General features: G+C 47.4%; 1 protein-coding gene across 1 annotated transcript in view; it reads right to left on the bottom strand.

Annotated features, from left to right (window-relative positions):
- LOC135519776 (uncharacterized) overlaps window positions 1-24,075 on the bottom strand; it is a 25,373-nt gene extending 1,298 nt beyond the window's left edge. The window contains exons 1-6 of the mRNA XM_064944995.1: window positions 22,201-24,075; window positions 1,534-5,742; window positions 1,146-1,353; window positions 879-977; window positions 497-746; window positions 1-23 (exon numbers count right to left, since the gene is read on the bottom strand). The exon at window positions 1-23 is cut by the window's left edge and continues 94 nt beyond it. Of these exons, the coding sequence (XP_064801067.1) occupies window positions 1-23; window positions 497-746; window positions 879-977; window positions 1,146-1,353; window positions 1,534-5,240 (4,287 nt within the window). The 5' untranslated portion in view covers window positions 5,241-5,742; window positions 22,201-24,075. The remainder of the gene's footprint in view (window positions 24-496; window positions 747-878; window positions 978-1,145; window positions 1,354-1,533; window positions 5,743-22,200) is intronic.

Genomic DNA, 24,075 nt, shown 5'->3' with positions numbered 1-24,075 from the left:
CAGCCTCACACACACCCTCTGACCTGACACACAGGACACACACACACACGGTCAAAATGACTCCCACACACACATTTGCCTACGTTCTCTGTCAAAACACCAGGTTCGGGATGATAAGAGAGAAGCTGTGAAAAAACAAAAGGTTCAGGGTGAGAAGAGAGAAGCTGTGGAAAAACAACAGGTTCAGGGTGAGAAGAGAGAAGCTGTGGGAAAACAACAGGCTCAGGGTGAGAAGAGAGAAGCTGTGGAAAAACAACAGGTTCAGGGTGAGAAGAGAGAAGCTGTGGGAAAACAACAGGTTCAGGGTGAGAAGAGAGAAGCTGTGGGAAAACAACAGGTTCAGGGTGAGAAGAGAGAAGCTGTGGAAAAACAACAGGTTCAGGGTGAGAAGAGAGAAGCTGTGAAATGACTTTGGAACATTGATCAATGTTGTTCTGCGTTAGATAACTTTTACTACAGTTCTACTGCAATGCTCCAACCAGCTGATCCATCTCACCAGTGTTAGCAGGCTCTGTCTGTGTCCCTCCTGGACTATCAGTCACTGTTCCTCCCTTACGGGGGTCTGTTACCCCCCCTCTCCTCAAGACAACCACGCCCATGCCCTGAGTCCGTGCCCTCCTTAGTGTCCTCAGCACCTCCCAGTGGGAGGAGCCACACAGCGCTGTGCCGTTGATTGACAGGACCTTGTCTCCCTCCTGGATGGATCCCTCCTTAGCAGCCACCCCTGCCGGGAACACCTTATGGACCTGGAAGACAAACACCAGAGGTCAGAGTAGACCAGGAAGTGAAAGAACATGATGCCTAGGCTTTAGATCAGTGGGCTAATGTGGTCTTGAATTGTGTGGGCGAAGCATTGGTACTAGTTGAGTAGTACTCACAATGACAGGTTTGTTCTGGTCCACTCCTCCTGCCATGGTGAAGCCCAGTCCCACACCAACATCCTTATGGAGAACCACCACCTGGACATCCTCATAGTTCTATAGAGCGGGGAGAGAGAGTGAGGTGATAGAACAGCAACAGCACAAGATGGCAGTTGAGCATTGACAAATACTGATGCTATTATTAATGCTAATTCAAATGGAATAACACTAATGTAATGTTTTCGCTGGTTGTTTAGTCTGGTATAGTGAAGATAGTTGTGGTACCTGCAGCGTTGTGTCCCCCAGGCCCTTTACGTCGTCCAGCAGGCGGTTCAGCTCATCACTGCCCAGGACAGACACACAGGACAATGCCGACACGTCAGACGACAGGCTGGCTGACCGGCTGGCTGACCGGCTGGACGGCCACTCCTCACTGTCAGAGGAAGACTGGGGATCATAGTCCACCTCTCCGAAGTTACACAGCTCTGCCAGACTGAGAGAGAGACATAGTGAGGGAATAAACTCAAAGATAAAGTTGAATGATTAGATAAAAACAAGTAACAGGTAGCCTGACAATAATCCCACCTTTCTAGCTGTTAATTAACTTTTAAACATGGTGCTTGTTGTGTTAGCGTAGTATTTTCATCATCAGTTGAAAACAGAAGTGACCCACCTGAGAGAGAAGCTCCTGCGATGTGATTGGCTCATGGCGCTGGTGACGGTCACCGAGGATTCAGCAGAGTCTGAGTCGTAGGTGGAGTCTGAGTCCTTCTCTGTACCTTCATCATCAGTATCCTCATCACTCCATCCCCCCTCCTCTGAGTTCCATCGAGCCAGAGTGGGGAGGAGGGGTAGGCTGCTGGGGGAGGAGGAGGTGAGGGGAAGGGACAGGGAATCCCTCCCCAGGCCAGAGTGTGAGACTGGGATAGCAGGGTCAGTAGTGACCCTACCCTGGGCTGTGTGTGTGGAGACTGGAGGGTTCTTTAGGTCAGCCAGGCCTGAATCTACACCCTGTTGGTGTTTAGGCTGCAGGGAAGTAGTGGGGAGGTGTGGGGAGGTGGGAGGTGTGTTCTGGGGGTGGAAGGGGGAGTTCTGGGGCGTGTTGGTTGGTGTCTTGTCGTCATCGCTCACTGGAGATGGCAGGTTAGGTGAGTCTCTACTGTGAGGCCTCCTAGACTGGTCAGGGCCACCTAGAACGTCATTGGAGTTGTTCACAGAGTTAGACAGCTGGGAGGATGAAGTATCCTTGGCAGTGACTGTAGTAGTCTTTGTGTTGGTGCCTCTCCTACTCCAGTCCTGGGGTGTGACTGTGTGATTGGGGAGGTCTGGCTCATCAATGGAAAAGTCTCTCAGTGTGTGTCTGGTGGTTTTGCCATTCAGAGGGATGTCTAGTTTACCCTTGACGTTGGAAAACGTACCAGAGCCAACAGCATTCTCCCCCACTTCCCCTGTCTCTCCCACTCCTCCCGTCTCCCCCACTCCCCCTGTCTCCCCCATCTCCCCCACTCCCCCTCTCTCCCCCACTCCCTGTACTAAACCTCTATAAACCACTCTGCCTATCTCCCCCACTCCCCCTGTCTCCCCCATCTCGCCCACTCCCCCTCTCTCCCCCACTCCCTGTACTAAACCTCTATAAACCACTCTGCCTATCTCCCCCACTCCCCCGTTCTCCCCTACTCCCCCTCTCTCCCCCACTCCCTGTACTAAACCTCTATAAACCACTCTACCTATCTCTCCCACTCCCCCTGTCTCCCCCATCTCCCCCACTCCCCCTCTCTCCCCCACTCCCTGTACTAAACCTCTATAAACCACTCTGCCTATCTCCCCCACTCCCCCGTTCTCCCCTACTCCCCCTCTCTCCCCCACTCCCTGTACTAAACCTCTATAAACCACTCTGCCTATCTCCCCCACTCCCCCGCTCTCCCCTACTCCCCCTCTCTCCCTGCTCCCCAGCCTCACCTCATCCACTGACATAGACCTCACCGCCCACCCTCTATGAGCCTTCCTCTCTTCTCTCACTACCTCACTTCCTCTCCCTCCACCAAGTGCTTTATCTGGCACACTCTTCCTTACCCCTTCTCCTTCTCCTCGTCCTCTCCCCCCATCCATATTTACAATCCCTCCCTCTCTTCCTCCTCTCCCTCTCTCCCATACTCCCCCCACCCCGCGTACCTGTCTATCCAAACCACTCTTCCTGACCCCCTCTCCAGACTCACTGAGCTGCTCCGGGACAGAGAAAGCACGTCTGGGCTTCAGGTAGTTGGGCACTGGGACCTGAGATGTCTGTGTCAGAGCTTCAAACTGGTGGATCTTGTTCCTCACACTGGCTGCAGAGGGCACTACCAGTTTCCCAGGTAACTTGGTATTTTCTGTGTTCTGTAATGTTATCCTCTGTGGGGTGTTGGCTTCAAACACATCTTCTGACAGGCTCTGTTCCCTGGCCACGCCTCTACCAGGGGTCTTGCTCCTGTCATAGGTGTCAGTTTTCCCATTAAGCTGATTGGTCAGGAGGGGGTTTGACCCTGTGGTGACCCCTACTCCGGACATTGTGATAGGCTGAGAGTCCCTGGTGGGTGTCACTGATAGTCTGTGCTGGGGGAGAAAGACTTCAGCGTTGTCTCTCCCTCGCTTCTCAACCTCCTTTTTCTTGTGTCCTTTTCCTTCGACATCAGTCCATTTCTCCTTTTCCTGAGCCAAGCTCCCCACCCTTACTCTCTCCTTTTCCTGAGCCATGCTCCCCACCCTTACTCTCTCCTTTTCCTGAGCCATGCTCCCCACCCTTACTCTCTCCTTTTCCTGAGCCATGCTCCCCACTCTTACTCTCTCCTTTTCCTGAGCCATGCTCCCCACCCTTACTCTCTCCTTTTCCTGAGCCATGCTCCCCACCCTTACTCTCTCCTTTTCCTGAGCCATGCTCCCCACCCTTACTCTCTCCTTTTCCTGAGCTATGCTCCCCACCCTTACTCTCTCCTTTTCCTGAGCCATGCTCCCCACCCTTACTCTCTCCTTTTCCTGAGCTATGCTCCCCACCCTTACTCTCTCCTTTTCCTGAGCCATGCTCCCCACCCTTACTCTCTCCTTTTCCTGAGCCATGCTCCCCACCCTTACTCTCTCCTTTTCCTGAGCCATGCTCCCCACCCTTACTCTCTCCTTTTCCTGAGCCATGCTCCCCACTCTTACTCTCTCCTTTTCCTGAGCTATGCTCCCCACCCTTACTCTCTCCTTTTCCTGAGCCATGCTCCCCACCCTTACTCTCTCCTTTTCGCTGTCTTCACTACTTCTACTCTTTTTGCCCACAGTGTTTGTCACCTCCTTTTTCCCTCTCTCCTGTTTGTCTCCTAATGCAGGGGATAGTGAGGGGTCCCTAATGCACACTGATGACCCCTCCACTAAGGGTGTGTGTGAGGGTTTGTATGAGAGTGTGGGTGTGGTCCACCCTGACACTGGAGACAGTGAGGGGCTCAAACCAGACACCTTGACTGCACTATTCTGATGTCTCTGTGGTGTGTGTGTAGTGTGTGTGGTGTTCTGTTCTACCAAAAGTGTGTGTGTGGTGTTCTGTTCTACTAGGGGTGTGTGTGCAAACAGGCCGTTCCTCTCCTCCCTGGATAATCCACTGAGGGTGGAGGAAAAGAGGGAGGAGAGGGGGGAAACAAAGACAGAGTCTGTGGTGGACTTCCTGCGATTGGCTGCTGTATCCCCCCCATCCCTCTCCAATAGAGACCAGTCTCCTACCGGTGCTGAGAGACGCTTGGTTCTGGTTGAGTCCTTCACATCCTCATCTCTGTTAGTAGCTTTATCAGTTCCAGTAGTCCCATAGAGCTTCTGTATCCGGTCCCAGATACTCTGACCCCTGGAGGATCCAAGAGATCCACCGGCTGGTTTTCTGGTTCCAGACCCAGGACCAGGACTAGAACTCAGCCTGGTGGGGAGGGACTGGCCCCCAGTGGCCCTCTCCAGAGATATAGCCACATACGCTAGACCCACAGGGGACACCACTTCACCAACGGAACGCCCTGACCCCCCAACGGGGCTCATCACTTCCCCTGGTCCAACTGAGTTAAAGGCCTTCACCCTGGACAACACATTGCTCTCTCCTGCCCTCCTACTCTCCAAACTCTCTGCTCGTTTAAGTGTGGACCCCCCTAGGTTCTCAGAAAACCTCAGCAGTCCAGTTCTGGGCTCCTCGCCAGGGCTAGCCCCCCTTCCACTCCAGTCTAAACTCTTACTCCTTTTGGGCAGGTTTAGCCTTCTCCACTCTGTCCTGCCCTGGTCTCCAGCCAACTTCCCTGCAATGCCACAGTTTCCTCCCCTGTCACTGCCATCCTCTGGGATCACGTCCCTCACACCACCATTCTGTCTCAACTGTCCGGTGGCCATTGTGGAGCCTGTTGTGTATTTCCCCTCACTGGGGAATGGGTCCAGTGCGAGTTGAATTATTCCAAACGTAGTATGTAGTAAAAGGTGACAGTTTAAGAATCCCAGTAATCCTTTTTGCAGAGTTTAACCACTGGTCAAAATCATCACAGAAGTCCTCGACAGCAGAACAGGCATGGTAGCAGCACAGGCCTGGTAGCAGCACAGGCCTGGTAGGAAAGGTGTTTGTCTGCCCCAACAGAAACGTCAGAATGGTTGAACTGCAATCTTCTCCTGTTTGGGGCTCCAGATATCAACAGACACTCACTTGTATATCCACAGGTCTGAGATTCCATCCATGAAGATTCTCTGCATTTCTGTCTCCCACACACTCAGAGATGATTGTTAGTTCTACTTCCCTCCCTCTCTGTCCATTCCTCTCTGTGGTGTCGGCTCCAGTAGTCAAACAGAGGTCCTCAGCAGTGAACTTTTCCTGGGTGAGAGTTCACACACAAGCCTCAGAACACTATAAACATAAAGAAATATATCATATGTCAAATGTTATGTTTTGTTATATTTACATAAGAAAAACATTGCATATTTTTACTGAGAAAATTCCATCTTTGAAATGAAATGGTTAGGAATCCTGAGGTAACGGTATTCTGGACACTATGGTCAAATGTAATGATACAGTACAGTTAGTAGCACACAGTAGCCAGATTACAGTCATCAGATATATATATATATATATATATATATATATATATATATATATATATATATATATATATAGAGAGAGAGAGAGAGAGAGAGAGAGAGAGAGAGAGAGAGAAAGAGATAGAGAGAGATATATAGAGAGAGAGCGACAGAGCGAGAGAGAGAGAGAGAGAGAGAGAGAGAGAGAGAGAGAGAGAGAGAGCGAGCGAGAGAGAGAGAGTGAGAGAGAGAGAGATATAGAGAGAGTGAGAGAGCGAGAGAGAGTGAGAGAGAGAGAGAGTGTGAGAGAGAGAGAGAGATATATATATAGAGAGAGCGAGAGAGCGAGAGAGCGAGAGAGAGTGAGAGAGAGAGAGAGAGAGAGAGAGAGTGAGAGAGAGAGAGAGAGTGAGAGATATATAGAGAGAGCGAGAGAGAGATATAGAGAGAGTGAGAGAGAGAGAGAGAGATATATATAGAGAGAGCGAGAGAGAGAGATAGAGAGTGAGAGAGAGAGAGAGCGAGAGAGAGAGAGAGTGAGAGAGAGAGAGAGAGAGAGAGAGAGAGAGAGCGATATAGAGAGAGTGAGAGAGCGAGAGAGAGATATAGAGAGAGCGAGAGAGGGAGAGTGAGAGAGAGAGAGAGAGAGAGAGAGAGATAGATAGATAGATAGAGAGAGCGACAGAGCGAGAGAGAGATATAGAGAGAGTGAGAGAGGGAGAGAGAGAGAGAGATATAGAGAGAGCGAGAGAGATATAAAGAGAGCGAGAGAGGGAGAGTAAGAGTGAGAGAGAGAGAGATAGAGAGAGAGGGAGAGGGAGAGAGATAGAGAGAGGGGGAGAGAGAGAGATATATATATATAGAGAGAGCGAGAGAGAGATATAGAGAAAGCGAGAGGGAGGGTAAGAGAGAGAGAAAGAGAGATAGAGAGATAGAGAGAGAGAGAGAGGGAGAGAGGGAGAGTAAGAGAGAGAGAGAGAGATAGAGATATAGAGAGAGTGAGAGAGAGATAGAGATATAGAGAGAGCGAGAGTGTCATGTCTTGTTATGTCTGTTCCTGTCCTTTCTCTTCACTCTGTCTCTCTCTGCTGGTCTTTTTAGGTTACCTTCTCTGTCTCTCATTCTTCAGCTGTTCTACATCTCCCCTAACTAGCTCATGCACTCTTTCCCACCTGTTCTCTCTTCCCCCTCTGATTAGGTCTCTATTTCTCTCTCTGTTCCTGCTACTTTCAGTGTCTGATTCTTGTTTGTGTTTTTGATGCCAGAAGCAAGCTGTCGTCCCGTTTGCTTCCACCTTGTCCTATCCTGTCGGAGTCTGCCTGGCAGGTGCATCCTGCATTATACTAACGTTCTTTTTGTTCCATTGACTACGTTGGAAGAGGATTTATGCCATTCCTGTTTTTCATTAAAGAACTCTGTTTTCTGTTAAAACCGCTTTTGGGTCTTCACTCAAGTACATAACAGAAGAATCAGACCAAGAATGGACCCAGCGGCTCCGGACCCTTTTCACTCCGCCGTCAAGATCCAGGGAGCGATGCTAGGCAGACACGAGGAGGAATTGTCTGCTGCTCGACATGCCGTTGAGACCCTGGCCGTCCAAGTCTCCGACCTCACAAGACAGGTTCACCAACTCCACCTCGATCCACCGCCCACTTCCAGGGTTTCCGAGTCTCCGGAGCCCAGGATCAACAACCCGCCGTGTTACTCTGGGGAGCCCACTGAGTGCCGCTCATTCCTCACTCAGTGTGATGTGGTGTTCTCTCTCCAGCCCAACACTTACTCCAGGAGCGCAGCCCGCATCGCCTACGTCATTTCTCTCCTTACCGGACGGGCGCGTGAGTGGGGCACGGCAATCTGGGAGGCGAGGGCTGAGTGTATTAACCAGTATCAGGACTTTAAGGAGGAGATGATACGGGTTTTTGACCGTTCTGTTTTTGAGGAGGAGGCTTCCAGGGCCCTGTCTTCCCTATGTCAGGGGAATCGGTCCATAACGGATTATTCTATTGAGTTTCGCACTCTCGCTGCCTCTAGTGACTGGAACGAGCCGGCTTTGCTCGCTCGTTTTCTGGAGGGTCTCCTCGTCGAGGTTAAGGATGAGATCCTCTCCCGGGAGGTTCCTTCCAGTCTGGACTCCTTAATAGCTCTCGCTATTCGCATAGAGCGACGGTTTGATCTTCGTCGCCGAGCTCGTGGAAAGGAGCTCACGTTCTCCGTTGCTCCCCTCTCCACATCACTGCCACCTGCCGCATCACTGCCACCCTCCTCCGCCGGCTCGGATGCTGAGCCTATGCAGCTGGGGGTATCCGCATCTCGGCCAAGGAGAAGGAACGGAGAATCACCAATCGCCTCTGTCTCTACTGCGGCTCCGCTGGTCATTTTGTCACCTCATGTCCAGTAAAAGCCAGAGCTCATCAGTAAGAGGAGGGCTACTGGTGAGCGCAACTACTCAGGCCTCTCCTTCTGGATCACGCACTACCTTTCCGGTCCATCTCCGCTGGCCCGGTTCATCTGCTTCCTGCAGTGCCTTGATAGACTCTGGGGCGGAGGGCTGTTTTATGGACGAGACCTGGGCTCGGGAACATGACATTCCTCTCAGACAGTTAGGGGAGCCCACGGCCTTGTTCGCTTTAGATGGTAGTTCTCTCCCCAAGATTCAGCGTGAGACGCTGCCTTTAACCCTCACTGTCTCTGGTAATCATAGCGAAACCATTTCTTTTTTAATTTTTCGTTCACCTTTTACACCTGTTGTTTTGGGTCATCCCTGGCTAGTGCGCCATAACCCTTCTATTAATTGGTCTAGTAATACTATCCTATCCTGGAATGTTTCTTGTCATGTGACCTGTTTAATGTCTGCTATCCCTCCTGTTTCCTCTGTCTCTTCTTCACAGGAGGAGCCTGGCGATTTGACAGGGGTGCCGGAGGAGTATCACGATCTGCGCACGGTGTTCAGTCGTTCCAAGGCCACTTCTCTCCCTCCACACCGGTCGTATGACTGTAGTATTGATCTCCTTCCGGGAACTACTCTCCCCCGGGGTAGATTATACTCTCTGTCGGCTCCCGAACGTAAGGCTCTCGAGGATTATTTGTCGGTTTCGCTCGACGCCGGTACCATAGTCTCCTCCTCCTCTCCCGCCGGGGCGGGGTTTTTTTTTGTTCAGAAGAAGGACGGGTCCCTGCGCCCATGCGTGGATTATCGAGGGCTGAATGACATAACAGTTAAGAATCGTTATCCGCTTCCTCTTATGTCTTCAGCCTTCGAGATCCTGCAGGGAGCCAGGGTTTTCACCAAATTGGACCTTCGTAACGCCTACCATCTCGTGCGCATCAGGGAGGGGGACGAGTGGAAGACGGCGTTTAACACTCCGTTAGGGCACTTTGAATACCGGGTTCTTCCTTTCGGCCTCGTTAATGCTCCAGCTGTCTTTCAGGCACTAGTTAACGACGTCCTGAGAGACATGCTGAACATTTTTGTTTTCGTTTACATGGACGATATCCTGATTTTTTCTCCGTCTCTCTCGATTCATGTTCAGCACGTGCGACGCGTCCTCCAGCGCCTTTTGGAGAACTGTCTTTATGTGAAGGCTGAGAAGTGCATTTTTCATGCCGCCTCTGTCCCTTTTCTCGGTTCCGTTATTTCCGCTGAGGGCATTAAGATGGATCCCGCTAAGGTCCAGGCTGTCATTGATTGGCCCGTTCCTAAGTCACGCGTCGAGCTGCAGCGCTTTCTGGGCTTCGCTAATTTCTATCGTCGTTTCATCCGTAATTTCGGTCAGGTGGCAGCTCCCCTCACAGCCCTTACTTCTGTTAAGACGTGCTTTAAGTGGTCCGTTTCCGCCCAGGGAGCTTTTGATCTTCTTAAGAATCGTTTTACATCCGCACCTATTCTTGTTACACCTGACATCTCTAGTCAGTTTGTTGTTGAGGTTGACGCGTCAGAGGTGGGCGTGGGAGCCATTCTTTCTCAGCGCTCTCTCTCTGACGGCAAGGTCCATCCTTGCGCGTTTTTCTCTCATCGCTTATCGCCGTCAGAACGTAACTATGATGTTGGTAATCGCGAACTGCTCGCCATCCGCTTAGCCCTAGGCGAATGGCGACAGTGGTTGGAGGGGCGACCGTTCCTTTTGTCGTTTGGACTGACCATAGGAACCTTGAGTACATCCGTTCAGCCAAACGACTTAATGCGCGTCAGGCTCGTTGGGCTCTGTTTTTCGCTCGTTTCGAGTTTGTTATTTCTTATCGTCCGGGCTCAAAAACACCAAGCCTGATGCTTTATCTCGTCTCTTCAGTTCTTCTGAGGTCTCCACCGACCCCGAGGGGATTCTCCCTGACGGGCGTGTTGTCGGGTTGACTGTCTGGGGAATTGAGAGGCAGGTAAAGCAAGCACTCGCTCACACTCCGTCGCCGCGAGCTTGTCCTAGGAACCTTCTGTTCGTTCCCGTTCCTACTCGTCCGGCCGTTCTTCAGTGGGCCCACTCTGCCAAGTTAGCCGGCCACCCCGGCGTTCGGGGTACGCTCGCTTCCATTCGCCAGCGTTTCTGGTGGCCCACTCGGGAACGTGACGCGCGTCGATTTGTCGCCGCTTGTTCGGTCTGCGCGCAGACTAAATCTGGGAACTCTCCTCCTGCCGGCCGTCTCAGACCGCTTCCCATTCCCTCTCGACCGTGGTCTCACATCGCTTTAGATTTTATCACCGGACTGCCTTCATCAGCGGGGAAGACAGTTATTCTTACGGTTGTCGATAGATTCTCTAAGGCGGCTCATTTCATTCCTCTCGCTAAGCTCCCTTCTGCTAAGGAGACGGCTCAGATCATTATCGAGAATGTTTTCCGAATTCATGGCCTTCCGTCTGACGTCGTTTCCGACAGAGGCCCGCAGTTCACGTCTCAATTTTGGAGGGAGTTTTGCCGTTTGATTGGGGCTTCCGTCAGTCTCTCGTCCGGCTTTCATCCCCAGTCTAACGGTCAAGCCGAACGGGCCAATCAGACTGTTGGTCGCATTTTACGCAGTCTTTCTTTTCGTAACCCTGCGTCTTGGTCAGAACAGCTCCCCTGGGCAGAGTACGCCCACAACTCGCTTCCCTCGTCTGCTACCGGTCTATCTCCTTTTCAGAGTAGCCTCGGGTACCAGCCTCCGCTGTTCTCATCTCAGCTCGCCGAGTCCTGCGTCCCCTCCGCTCAGGCTTTTGTCCAGCGTTGCGAGCGCACCTGGAAGGGGGTCAGGTCGGCACTTTGCCGTAATAGGGCGCAGACTGTGAGGGCCGCTAATAAGCGTAGGACCAAGAGTCCTAGATATTGTTGCGGTCAGAGAGTATGGCTCTCCACTCAGAACCTTCCCCTTAAGACAGCTTCTCGCAAGTTGGCCCCGCGGTTCATTGGTCCGTTCCGTATTTCTCAGGTCATTAATCCTGTCGCAGTGCGACTTCTTCTCCCGCGCTATCTTCGTCACGTTCACCCGGTCTTCCATGTCTCCTGTGTTAAGCCCGTTCTTCGCGCCCCGCTCGTCCCTCCCCCCCCCCCCGTCCTTGTCGGGGCCGTGGTCATCAGTACCTAGTGGATTGGGAGGGGTACGGTCCTGAGGAGAGGAGTTGGGTTCCCTCTCGGGACGTGCTGGACCGTTCGCTGATCGATGATTTCCTCCGTTGCCGCCAGGTTTCCTCCTCGAGTGCGCCAGGAGGCGCTCGGTGAGTGGGGGGGGTACTGTCATGTCTTGTTATGTCTGTTCCTGTCCTTTCTCTTCACTCTGTCTCTCTCTGCTGGTCTTTTTAGGTTACCTTCTCTGTCTCTCATTCTTCAGCTGTTCTACATCTCCCCTAACTAGCTCATGCACTCTTTCCCACCTGTTCTCTCTTCCCCCTCTGATTAGGTCTCTATTTCTCTCTCTGTTCCTGCTACTTTCAGTGTCTGATTCTTGTTTGTGTTTTTGATGCCAGAAGCAAGCTGTCGTCCCGTTTGCTTCCACCTTGTCCTATCCTGTCGGAGTCTGCCTGGCAGGTGCATCCTGCATTATACTAACGTTCTTTTTGTTCCATTGACTACGTTGGAAGAGGATTTATGCCATTCCTGTTTTTCATTAAAGAACTCTGTTTTCTGTTAAAACCGCTTTTGGGTCTTCACTCAAGTACATAACAGAGAGGGAGAGTAAGACAGAGAGAGAGAGAGAGAGAGAGATATAGAGAGAGCGAGAGAGAGATATAGAGAGAGCGAGAGAGGGAGAGTAAGAGAGAGAGAGAGAGAGAGAGAGAGATAGAGATATAGAGAGAGTGAGAGAGAGATAGAGATATAGAGAGAGCGAGAGAGGGAGAGTAAGAGAGAGATATATAACGATGTAAAGCTCCACTGTAGTAGTGAAGGTGTAAACTTGGCAGTAGAAAATCTTAACAGTATATTTGACCTCTCAGCTTCCCTATCAAATATAAAAATCTCAAATAGAAAACCAAAGAAAATTAACAATAATGACAAATGGTTTGAAGAAGAATGCAAAAATCTAAGAAAGAAATTGAGAAACCTGTCCAACCAAAAACATAGAGACCCGAGTCTACGCCTTCACTATGGTGAATCACTAAATCAATACAGAAATACACTACGGAAAAAGAAGGAACTGCATGTCAGAAATCAGCTCAATGTAATTGAAGAATCCATAGACTCTAACCACTTCTGGGAAAATTGGAAAACACTAAAACAAACAACAACACAAAGAATTATCTATCCAAAATGGAGATGTATGGGTAAACCACTTCTCCAATCTTTTTGGCTCTATAACAAAGAATAAAGAGCAAAAACATATACATGATCAAATACAGATCTTAGAATCAACTATTAAAGACCACCAGAACCCACTGGATTCTCCAATTACATTGAATGAGTTACAGGACAAAATAAAAACCCTCCAACCCAAAAAGGCCTGTGGTGTTGATGGTATCCTCAATGAAATGATCAAATATACACACAACAAATTCCAATTGGCTATACCAAAACTCTTTTAACATCATCCTTAGCTCTGGCATCTTCCCCAATATTTGGAACCAAGGACTGATCACCCCAATCCACAAAAGTGGAGACAAATTTGACCCCAATAACTACCGTGGAATATGGGTCAACAGCAACCTTGGGAAAATCCACTGCATTATCATTAACAGCAGACTCGTACATTTCCTCAATGAAAACAATGTACTGAGCAAATGTCAAATTGGCTTTTTACCAAATTACCATACAACAGACCATGTATTCACCCTGCACACCCTAATTGACAACCAAACAAACCAAAACAAGGGCAAAGTCTTCTCATGCTTTGTTGATTTCAAAAAAGCCTTTGACTCAATTTGGCATGAGGGTCTGCTATACAAATTGATGGAAAGTGGTGTTGGGGGTAAAACATACAACATTATAAAATCTATGTACACAAACTACAAGTGTGCAGTTAAAATTGGCAAAAAACACACACATTTCTTCACACAGGGTCGTGGGGTGAGACAGGGATGCAGCTTAAGCCCCACTCTCTTCAACATATCTATCAACGAATTGGCGCGGGCACTAGAAAAGTCTGCAGCACCCGGCCTCACCCTACTAGAATCTGAAGTCAAATGTCTGCTGTCTGCTGATGATCTGGTGCTTCTGTCACCAACCAAGGAGGGCCTACAGCAGCACCTAGATCTTCTGCACAGATTCAGTCAGACCTGGGCCCTGACAGTAAATCTCAGTAAGACCAAAATAATGGTGTTCCAAAAAAGGTCCAGTCACCAGGACCACAAATACAAATTCCATCTAGACACTGTTGCCCGAGAGCACACAAAAAACTATACATATCTTGGCCTTAACATACCATACCTTTGACTATGTACAGACTCAGTGAGCATAGCCTTGCTATTGAGAAAGGCCGCCGTAGGCAGACATGGCTCTCAAGAGAAGACAGGCTATGTGCTCACTGCCCACAAAATGAGGTGGAAACTGAGCTGCACTTCCCAACCTCCTGCCCAATGTATGACCATATTAGAGAGACATATTTCCCTCAGAATACACAGATCCACAAAGAATTCGAAAAAACAAATCCAATTTTGAAAAACTCCCATATCTACTGGGTGAAATTCCACAGTGTGCCATCACAGCAGCAAGATTTGTGACCTGTTGCCACGAGAAAAGGGCAACCAGTGAAGAACAAACACCATTTACCCATACAACCCATATTTATGATTATTTATTTTATCTTGTGTCCTTTACTATTTGTACATTGTTAAAACACTGTATATATATATAATATATATAATATGACATTTGTAATGTCTTTATTGTTTTGAAACTTCTGTATGTGTAATGTTTACTGTTAATTTGTATTGTTTATTTCACTTTATATATTCACTTTATATATTATCTACCTCACTTGCTTTGGCAATGTTAACACATGTTTCCCATGCCAATAAAGCCCTTGAATTGATATATATATATATATATATATATACAGTGCCTTGCGAAACTGATAGAGACATATCCCAAGCGACTTACAGCTGTAATTGCAGCAAAAGGTGGCGCGACAAAGAATTAACTTAAGGGGGCTGAATAATTTTGCACGCCCAATTTTTCAGTTTTTGATTTGTTAAAAAAGTTATAAATATCCAATAAATGTCGTTCCACTTCATGATTGTGTCCCACTTGTTGTTGATTCTTCACAGAAAAATACAGTTTTATATCTTTATGTTTGAAGCCTGAAATGTGGCAAAAGGTTGCAAAGTTCAAGGGGGCCGAATACTTTCGCAAGGCACTGTATATATATATATATAGAGAGAGATATATAGAGAGAGCGAGAGAGAGAGAGATATATAGAGAGAGCGAGAGAGATATATAGAGAGAGCGAGCGAGAGAGAGCGAGAGACAGATGACAGAAAGAGACAGATGACAGATGACAGAAAGAGACAGAGACAAGGAGACAGAAAGAGACAGAGACAAGGAGACAGAAAGAGACAGAGACAAGGAGACAGAAAGAGACAGAGACAAGGAGACAGAAAGAGACAGAGACAAGGAGACAGAAAGAGACAGACAAGGAGACAGAAAGAGACAGAGACAAGGAGACAGAAAGAGAGAGACAAGGAGACAGAAAGAGACTGTAACGGCTTTCTGTTGAAGGAGGAGCGGACCAAAATGCAGCGTGGTACTTTTGAGACATATTTATAGAAGAACGAAAAAACACGAACAATACAAAAACAACAAACGGAAACGTGAAAACCTAAACGGTCCTCTCTGGTGAAGACACAGAGACAGGAACAATCACCCACGAAAACACTCAAAGAATATGGCTACCTAAATATGGTTCCCAATCAGAGACAACGATAATCACCTGACTCTGATTGAGAACCGCCTCATGCAGCCATAGACTATGCTATACACCCCACACAACCCCAAGACGAAACACACCACAAATAAACCCATGTCACACCCTGGCCTGACCCAATAAATGAAGATAAACATAATAAATATAGACCAGGGTGTGACAGAGACAGACAAGGAGGCAGAAGCGATAAACAAGGAGCGATAAAAGAGAGACAGAAAAGGAGATGACAGGAGACAACGATAGAGATAGAAAGAAGAAAGAAATACAGAAAGAGAGATATATAAAGAAACGAAAGTGTCAACAACAAAATCTAATGAAAAAAACAATTAAGTTGAAAAACAGAACATTCCAAACTCTATAGTAAGTCTCCATCCAACTACCATCTCAGTGAAGTGAGTTTACCTCATCAGTGAAACTCTGCTGCCTTCCATACATTCCCCTCATAGTGACTCAATGAGTCCATTCACATAGAGGTCTCCCTCTCCACACACACACTCACCACCTAAACACGTCACTTGAATGGGTATGTCCTAACAGCTGTTTACACTAGAAACATGTCCTGGGTCGGCTGGACTGGTGACAACCTAAAATAAAACTGGAAAAACCAGTCAGACAACAATCCACTCTGACACTAGAAAACAATGTATTACACAGATGCAGCCTAATCTCTCTCTTTCCTTCTTTCTCTCTCTCGTTCTCTCTCGCACACACACACGCATATACATGCACTCTCTCGTCAAATAAAACAATCAAAACACAGACAGAGATTCAAAGTGCTCCACAAAGGGCTCAGTCAATCAGAGTTGAATGTGATCAGATAAGATTGTAACAGAAGCGGAACTGAGTGAAACTGCTTTCCATGCAGTTTGTATGGGCACTGCTTTCTGATGGAGCTACTGATATCTACACTGTCACCACCGTAGGGTACTGTTGACCTGCTGTTAGAACAATAGCATGGTGATGGACTTCTATACAAAGCCACTCAGTATATGGGGGCCCGTGTGGGAATTAGACCCTCAACTCTGGTGTTGCAATCAGCATGTTCCAACCTACTGAACCACCAGTTTATTTACTAATCTATTTACCATACTAGGCAGTGATGCAACCGGCCAGGATGCTCTCGATGGCGCAGCTGTAGAACTTTTTGAGGACCTGGGGACCCATGACAAATATTTTCAGTCTCCTGAGGGGGGAAATGTTTTGCTGTGCACTCTTCACGACTGTCTTGGTGTGTTTTGACCATGATGGATCGTTGGTGATGTGGACACCAAGGAACTTGAAACTCTCGACCCGCTCCACTACAGCCCCGTTGATGTTAATGGGGGCCTACTCAGCCCGCCTTTTCCTGTAGTCCACAATCAGCTCCTTAGTCTTGCGCACACTGAGGGAGAGGTTGTTGTCCTGGCACCACACTGTCAGTTCTCTGACCTCCTCCTTATAGGCTGTCTAATCATTGTCGGTGATCAGGCCTACCACTGTTGTGTCGTCAGCAAACTTAATGATGGTGTTGGAGTCGTGTTTGGCCGTGCAGTCGTGGGTGAACAGGGAGTACAGGAGGGGACTAAGTACACCCCTGAGGGGCCCCAGTGTTGAGAATCAGCGTGACAGATGTGTTGATGCCTACCCTTACCACCTGGAGGCGGCCCGTCAGGAAGTCCAGGATCCAGTTGCAGAGGGAGGTGTTTAGTCCCAGGGTCCTTAGCTTATTGATGAGCTTCGTGGGCACTATGGTGTTGAACGCTGAGCTCCAGTCAAAGAATAGCATTCTCACGTAGGTGTTAATTTTGTCCAGGTGGGAAAGGGCAGTGTGGAGTGTGATTGAGATTGCGTAATCTGTGAATCTTTTGGAGCAGTATGCGAATTGGAATGAGTCTAGGGTTTCCGGGAGGATGCTGTTGACGTGAGTCAAGATCAGCCTTTCAAAGCACAGTGCTACGGAGCGGTAGTCATTTATGCAGGTTACCTTTGCTTCCTTGGGCACAGGGACTATGGTGGTCTGCTTGAAACATGTAGGTATTACAGACTCCTGTCAGTTGGTCCGGCATGCATTGAGTACACGTCCTGGTAATCCATCTGGCTCCGCGGCTTTGTGAATGTTGACCTGTTTACCAGGCTAGGAAGACTGAATCTGCAATAGGTAAGCAGCTTGGTTTGAAGAAATCAACTGTGGGAGAAATTATTAGGAAATGGAAGACATATAAGACCACTGATAATCTCCCTCGATCTGGGGCTCAACGCAAGATCTCACCCAGTGGGGTCAAAATTATCACAAGAACGGTGAGCAAAAATCCCAGAACCACACGGGGGGACCTAGTGAATGACCTGCAGAGAGCTGGGACCAAAGTAACAAAGCCTACCATCAGTAACACACTACGCCGCCAGGGACTCAAATCCTGCAGTGCCAGATGTGTCCCCCTGCTTAAACCAGTACATGTCCAGGCCCGTCTGAAGTTTGCTAGAGAGCATTTGGATGATCCAGAAGAAGATTGGGAGAATGTCATATGGTCAGATCAAACTAAAATAGAACTTTCTGGTAAAAAACTCAACTCGTCGTGTTTGGAGGACAAAGAATGCTGAGTTGCATCCAAAGAACACCATACCTACTGTGAAGCATGGGGGTGGAAACATCATGCTTTGGGGCTGTTTTTCTGCATAAGGGACCAGGACGACTGATCCGTGTAAAGGAAAGAATGAATGGGGCCATGTATCGTGATATTTTGAGTGAAAACCTCCTTCCATCAGCAAGGGCATTGAAGATGAAACATGGCTGGGTCTTTCAGCATGACAATGATCCCAAACACACCGCCCGGGCAACGAAGGAGTGGCTTCGTAAGAAGCATTTCAAGGTCCTGGAGTGGCCTAGCCAGTCTCCAGATCTCAACCCCATAGGAAATCTTTGGAGGGAGTTGAAAGTCTGTGTTGCCCAGCAACAGCCCCAAAACATGCTCTAGAGCAGATCTGCATGGAGGAATGGGACAAAATACCAGCAACAGTGTGTGAAAACCTTGTGAAGACTTACAGAAAACGTTTGACCTCTGTCATTGCCAACAAAGGGTATATAACAAAGTATTGAGATAAACTTTTGTTATTGACCAAATACTTATTTTCCACCATAAATTGCAAATAAATTCATTAAAAATCCTACAATCTGATTTCTGGATTTTTTTTCAAATTTTGTCTGTCATAGTTGAAGCGCCGCTTCTGGGTGAGCATTTTCTTGTTGGCCTTATAGAGTTGGTTGACTGCGGTCTTAGTGCCAGCATCGGTCTGTGGTGGTAAATAGATGGCTATGAATAATATAGATGAGAACTCTCTTGGTAGATAGTGTGGTCTACAGCTTATCATAAGGTACTATACCTCAAGCGAGCAATACCTCAAGACTTCTTTAATATTAGACTTTGCGCACTAGCTGTTATTCACAAAAATTGATGGCTACGAATAATATAGATGAGAACTCTCTTGGTAGATAGTGTGGTCTACAGCTTATCATAAGGTACTCTACCTCAAGCGAGCAATACCTCAAGACTTCTTTAATATTAGACTTTGCGCACTAGCTGTTATTCACAAAAAGACACACACCCCCACGCATTGTCTTACCAGACATAGCTTCTCTGTTCTGCCGGTGCATTGAAAATCCCTCCAGCTCTATATTATCTGTGTTGTCGTTCAGCCACGACTCGTGAAACATAAGATATTACAGTTGTTAATGTTCTTTTGGTAGGATAATTGTAATTGTAGGTCATCAATTTTTTTTCTCCAATGATTGCATGTTAGCAAGTAGAACTGATGGTAGTGGAAGTTTACTCGCTTGCCTACGGATCCTCAAAAGGCAGCCTGATCTGCGTGCTCTTACGTCTTCTCTTCACACAAATGACGGGAATCTGGGCCTGTTAGAACAACATACTCTCCTGTCTGTACAACATACTCTCCTGTCTGTACAAGACACTCTCCTGTCTGTACAACATACTATCCTGTCTGTACAACATACTCTCCTGTCAGTACAACATACTCTCCTGTCTGTACAACATACTCTCCTGTCTGTTCAACATACTCTCCTGTCCATACAACATACTCTCCTGCCTGTACAACATACTCTCCTGTCTGTACAACATACTCTCCTGTATGTACAACATACTCTCCTGTATGTACAACATACTCTCCTGTCTGTACAAGACACTCTCCTGTCTGTACAAGACACTCTCCTGTCTGTACAACATACTCTCCTGTCTGTACAACATACTCTCCTGTATGTACAACATACATCCTGTCTGTACAACATACTCTCCTGTCTGTACAACATACTCTCCTGTCCGTCCAACATACTCTCCTGTCTGTACAACATACTCTCCTGTCTGTACAACATACTCTCCTGTCTGTACAACATACTCTCCTGTCTGTACAACATACTTCCTGTCTGTACAAGATACCCTACTCTCAGCACAAGATACCCTACTCTCAGCTCAATATACCCTACTCTCAGCACAAGATACCCTACTCTCAGCACAAGATACCCTACTCTCAGCACAAGACACTCTACTCTCAGCACAAGACACCCTACTCTCAGCACAAGATACCCTACTCTCAGCACAATATACTCTACTCTCAGCACAAGACACCCTACTCTCAGCACAAGATACCCTACTCTCAGCACAATATACCCTACTCTCAGCACAAGATACCCTACTCTCAGCACAAGATACTCTACTCTCAGCACAAGATACCCTACTCTCAGCACAAGACACCCTACTCTCAGCACAAGATACCCTACTCTCAGCACAAGATACCCTACTCTCAGCACAAGATACTCTACTCTCAGCACAAGGTACCCTACTCTTAGCACAAGACACTCTACTCTCAGCACAAGATACCCTACTCTCAGCACAAGATACCCTACTCTCAGCACAAGATACTCTACTCTCAGCACAAGGTACCCTACTCTTAGCACAAGACACTCTACTCTCAGCACAAGATACCCTACTCTCAGCACAAGACACCCTACTCTCAGCACAATATACTCTACTCTCAGCACAAGATACTATACTCTCAGTACAAGATACTCTACTGTCAGTACAAGTTACTCTACTGTCAGTACAATATACTCTACTGTCAGCACAAGATACTCTATTGTCAGTACGATATACTCTACTGTCAGTACAAGTTACTCTACTCTCAGTAAAAGTTACTCTACTGTCAGTACAAGTTACTCTACTCTCAGTAAAAGATACTATACTCAGTACACGCTTAGAAAAAGGGTTCCAAAGGGTTCTTCAGCTGTCCCCATAGGATAACACTTTTTTGTTCCTGGTAGACCGTTTTTGCTTCCAGGTATAAATCTTTTGGGTTCCATGTAGAACCCTCTGTAGAAAGGGTTACAGAGGGTTCTACATGGAACCCAAAAGTGTTCTACCTGGAACCAAAAAAGGTTATCCAAAGGTTTTCTTATGTGGACAACCCTTTTTGGTTCTAGATAGCACCTTTTTTTCTCCAAGATATCATACTCAGTGCAAGATACTCTACTCAATACAAGATATATACTCTACTCACTACAAGATACCCTACTCAGTATAAGATAGTTTACTCACTATCTACTACAGTACTCACAACCAGTGAACGTTAGAGTGAAGCATCCCTTCAGTTATGGGTTCTTGACTTGTTATCCAGTCATTCACCTACAGATTGACATATAACCTACCACTGTCAAATATTTCATCTCTGGGGTGTTATGCAAAGCTAACTGTCTAATGGGTGCAGACTGCTGTCATATCAGTGAACAGAATAACTGTCACCCAGCTGTCACCAACCTAGCCAAAAGCAAACAGCTGAAAACATCACAGTACAACTAAGCTACATCATAATATCAGTAAGTTTGAAGATCCCAAAAATGAATAAATAACACCTATCAACAAGAAGACTAAATCCATGAGAGTGTATTAATTACATTAGGATGGTAATGTGTGTTTTTCTATGTGTGTACCAGTTCTTTTTTTGACTCAGGTAAGTCCCCGTGTCAGTTTACAGAAACACCTGTTCTCCCAGCTCACAAAGCCTCCCACCTGCCTATCCGTTGGCAACAACATGGCCCCATTCACTCTAAAGGCAAATTAAACAAAGACACAGAAACACACCTTACCCTCAGAGAAACTTAGGAGTCCAAGCTGATCCAATCAGAAGCTGTGTTTTGGGGTAGTAGTGGGAGAGAGTACTGTTACCATCATCCTCATCCTCCTCCCAGCTCCCTCTCCCAGCTCCCTCTCTCTGTGTGTTCTCTGTCATCTGTGCATTATGTATCTATACAGTAACACAAACCTACCCCACTGGTTTACCCCCCCCCCTCTCTCCTCCCCCTTCCATTGTTACTCCCTCCTTCCTTCTTGCTCACGGGACGGCATTCCAGACTCCCTCAGTGTGTCACCTTCTGACCACGCACACACACTTATACTGTATGTACACATGCATATGTATCATCCACTTCCACACACACATACAGTACAAACACATGCTGCCATTTTGTATTGATCAGTTGACCCTGAAGTCAGTCAGTAGATTTACAACTACACTACATGAGATGTGACGCTGTACAACACACACACACACACACACACACACACACACACACACACACACACACACACACACACACACACACACACACACACACACACCAAACAGCCATATCAAAATCAATCTCTCTGTCTCCTGCTGTGACATCACCACAGCCAGAGGAAGAAGGGACAGGGTTCTTGGGGCAATGTGAGGGTTGGCCAGTTCAGGGCTCTGACTGAGATAAATAACATCAACTTATCAATAGCACAGGTCAATAGGTCTAAAGGTAGTCCCACATATTGATTATATATCTGTCAGTGTGTTCAGTGTCATGTTGATGCCCACAAACAAGGCAGATCTAGACAGGACAATATCTGCATTATAAGAAATACATGAAAAGGTTGAAAATGACTTTAAAGACATTTACCTCAGACTTGTAGCAGTTCCGCTCTGTCGTCTGAAGCGTGAGCTGAGAGACTTCCTTCCTGAGGGAACAAAGCAGCATCACACCACCGGTGGAGACATCAGTATCACACCTTCATTTACATATACAGTGTGCTGTGTCACTAACAGCATCCTTTCCTTGTCTCCTTTCCTTCATGACCACTGTCTCCTCAGCAATATTCCTCCTTCATGACCACTGTCTCGTTAGCAGTATTCCTCCTTCATGAACACTGTCTCGTCAGCAGTATTCCTCCTTCATGAACACTGTCTCCTTAGCAGTATTCCTCCTTCATGACCACTGTCTCGTCAGCAGTATTCCTCCTTCATGAACACTGTCTCCTTAGCAGTATTCCTCCTTCATGACCACTGTCTCGTCAGCAGTATTCCTCCTTCATGAACACTGTCTCCTTAGCAGTATTCCTCCTTCATGACCACTGTCTCATTAGCAGTATTCCTCCTTAATGAACACTATCTCGTTAGCAGTATTCCTCCTTCATGACCACTGTCTCGTCAGCAGTATTCCTCCTTCATGAACACTGTCTCATTAGCAGTATTCCTCCTTCATGACCACTGTCTCCTTAGCAGTATTCCTCATTCATGACCACTGTCTCGTTAGCAGTATTCCTCCTTCATGAACACTGTCTCATTAGCAGTATTCCTCCTTCATGACCACTGTCTCCTTAGCAGTATTCCTCCTTCATGAACACTGTCTCGTTAGCAGTATTCCTCCTTCATGACCACTGTCTCGTCAGCAGTATTCCTCCTTCATGAACACTGTCTCATTAGCAGTATTCCTCCTTCATGACCACTGTCTCCTTAGCAGTATTCCTCCTTCATGACCACTGTCTCGTTAGCAGTATTCCTCCTTCATGACCACTGTCTCCTTAACAGTATTCCTCCTTCCTGACCACTGTCTTGTTAGCAGTATTCCTCCTTAATGAACACTATCTCGTTAGCAGTATTCCTCCTTCATGACCACTGTCTCGTCAGCAGTATTCCTCCTTCATGAACACTGTCTCATTAGCAGTATTCCTCCTTCATGACCACTGTCTCCTTAGCAGTATTCCTCCTTCATGACCACTGTCTCGTTAGCAGTATTCCTCCTTCATGACCACTGTCTCCTTAGCAGTATTCCTCCTTCATGACCACTGTCTCGTTAGCAGTATTCCTCCTTCATGACCACTGTCTCCTTAACAGTATTCCTCCTTCCTGACCACTGTCTCGTCAGCAGTATTCCTCCTTCATGAACACTATCTCGTCAACAGTATTCCTCCTTCATGACCACTGTCTCCTTAGCAGTATTCCTCCTTCATGACCACTGTCTTGTCAGCAGTATTCCTCCTTCATGAACACTATCTCGTCAGCAGTATTCCTCCTTCATGAACACTATCTCGTCAGCAGTATTCCTCCTTCATGACCACTGTCTCGTCAGCAGTATTCCTCCTTCATGACCACTGTCTCGTTAGCAGTATTCCTCCTTCATGACCACTGTCTCGTTAGCAGTATTCCTCCTTCATGACCACTGTCTCGTTAGCAGTATTCCTCCTTCATGAACACTATCTCGTCAGCAGTATTCCTCCTTCATGAACACTATCTCGTCAGCAGTATTCCTCCTTCATGACCACTGTCTCGTTAGCAGTATTCCTCCTTCATGACCACTGTCTCGTTAGCAGTATTCCTCCTTCATGACCACTGTCTCGTTAGCAGTATTCCTCCTTCATGACCACTGTCTCCTTAGCAGTATTCCTCCTTCATGACCACTGTCTCCTTAGCAGTATTCCTCCTTCATGACCACTGTCTCGATAGCAGTATTCCTCCTTCATGACCACTGTCTCCTTAGCAGTATTCCTCGGTTTCC

The sequence above is a fragment of the Oncorhynchus masou genome, chromosome 29 (genome assembly GCF_036934945.1).
Source record: "Oncorhynchus masou masou isolate Uvic2021 chromosome 29, UVic_Omas_1.1, whole genome shotgun sequence".
NCBI lineage: Eukaryota > Metazoa > Chordata > Actinopteri > Salmoniformes > Salmonidae > Oncorhynchus > Oncorhynchus masou.
Note: the sequence above shows the minus strand (reverse complement) of the source record. Positions and strands in the feature narration are given on the sequence as shown.